The sequence below is a fragment of the Bison bison genome, unplaced genomic scaffold (assembly GCF_000754665.1).
Source record: "Bison bison bison isolate TAMUID 2011002044 unplaced genomic scaffold, Bison_UMD1.0 scf7180017864180, whole genome shotgun sequence".
Lineage (NCBI taxonomy): Eukaryota > Metazoa > Chordata > Mammalia > Artiodactyla > Bovidae > Bison > Bison bison.
The window spans coordinates 3,421,466-3,421,827 of NW_011494752.1; the positions used below are offsets into that span (position 1 = coordinate 3,421,466).

The following is a 362-nucleotide window of genomic DNA, read 5'->3' on the forward strand; positions in this document are numbered from 1 at the left end:
ACTGCCCCAATCTAGAGACTACCAGAAAGGAGGAAAATGGCTCCGAGCAGGGACCGCCTGCTGCACTTTGGGTTCAAGGCGACAGTGAGTGATATAGGGGAAGGGAGCTGGGTGGCTGGGAAGGACATGTGTGCCAACACGGGCTACTGGGAAGCGACAAGACTTAAGGGGCTGGGAGGACAAGACAGGCAGCTCAAGTGCTTGGTGGGTTGGTGCGTGCTGTCTGTCGCGGAGGGGAGAGGTGGGGGCTCGGGTGCTGTGTGCAGTTGTCCTGCTTTCTTCTTTCTCACCGGTCGGCGAGCACGCGCGCACTCGCACCCGCCCCACAGCCCCTCCCATAGACAAATACACACAGACACATA

The 362-nt window shown here is 59.4% G+C and overlaps 1 protein-coding gene across 1 annotated transcript in view; it reads left to right on the forward strand.

Annotated features, from left to right (window-relative positions):
* Positions 1 to 2: 2 nt before the first annotated feature.
* The window catches only part of FBXL20 (F-box and leucine-rich repeat protein 20), a 106,056-nt gene continuing 105,696 nt past the window's right edge, over positions 3 to 362 (forward strand). The window contains exon 1 of the mRNA XM_010842672.1: positions 3 to 84. Within this exon, the coding sequence (XP_010840974.1) occupies positions 37 to 84 (48 nt within the window). The 5' untranslated portion in view covers positions 3 to 36. The remainder of the gene's footprint in view (positions 85 to 362) is intronic.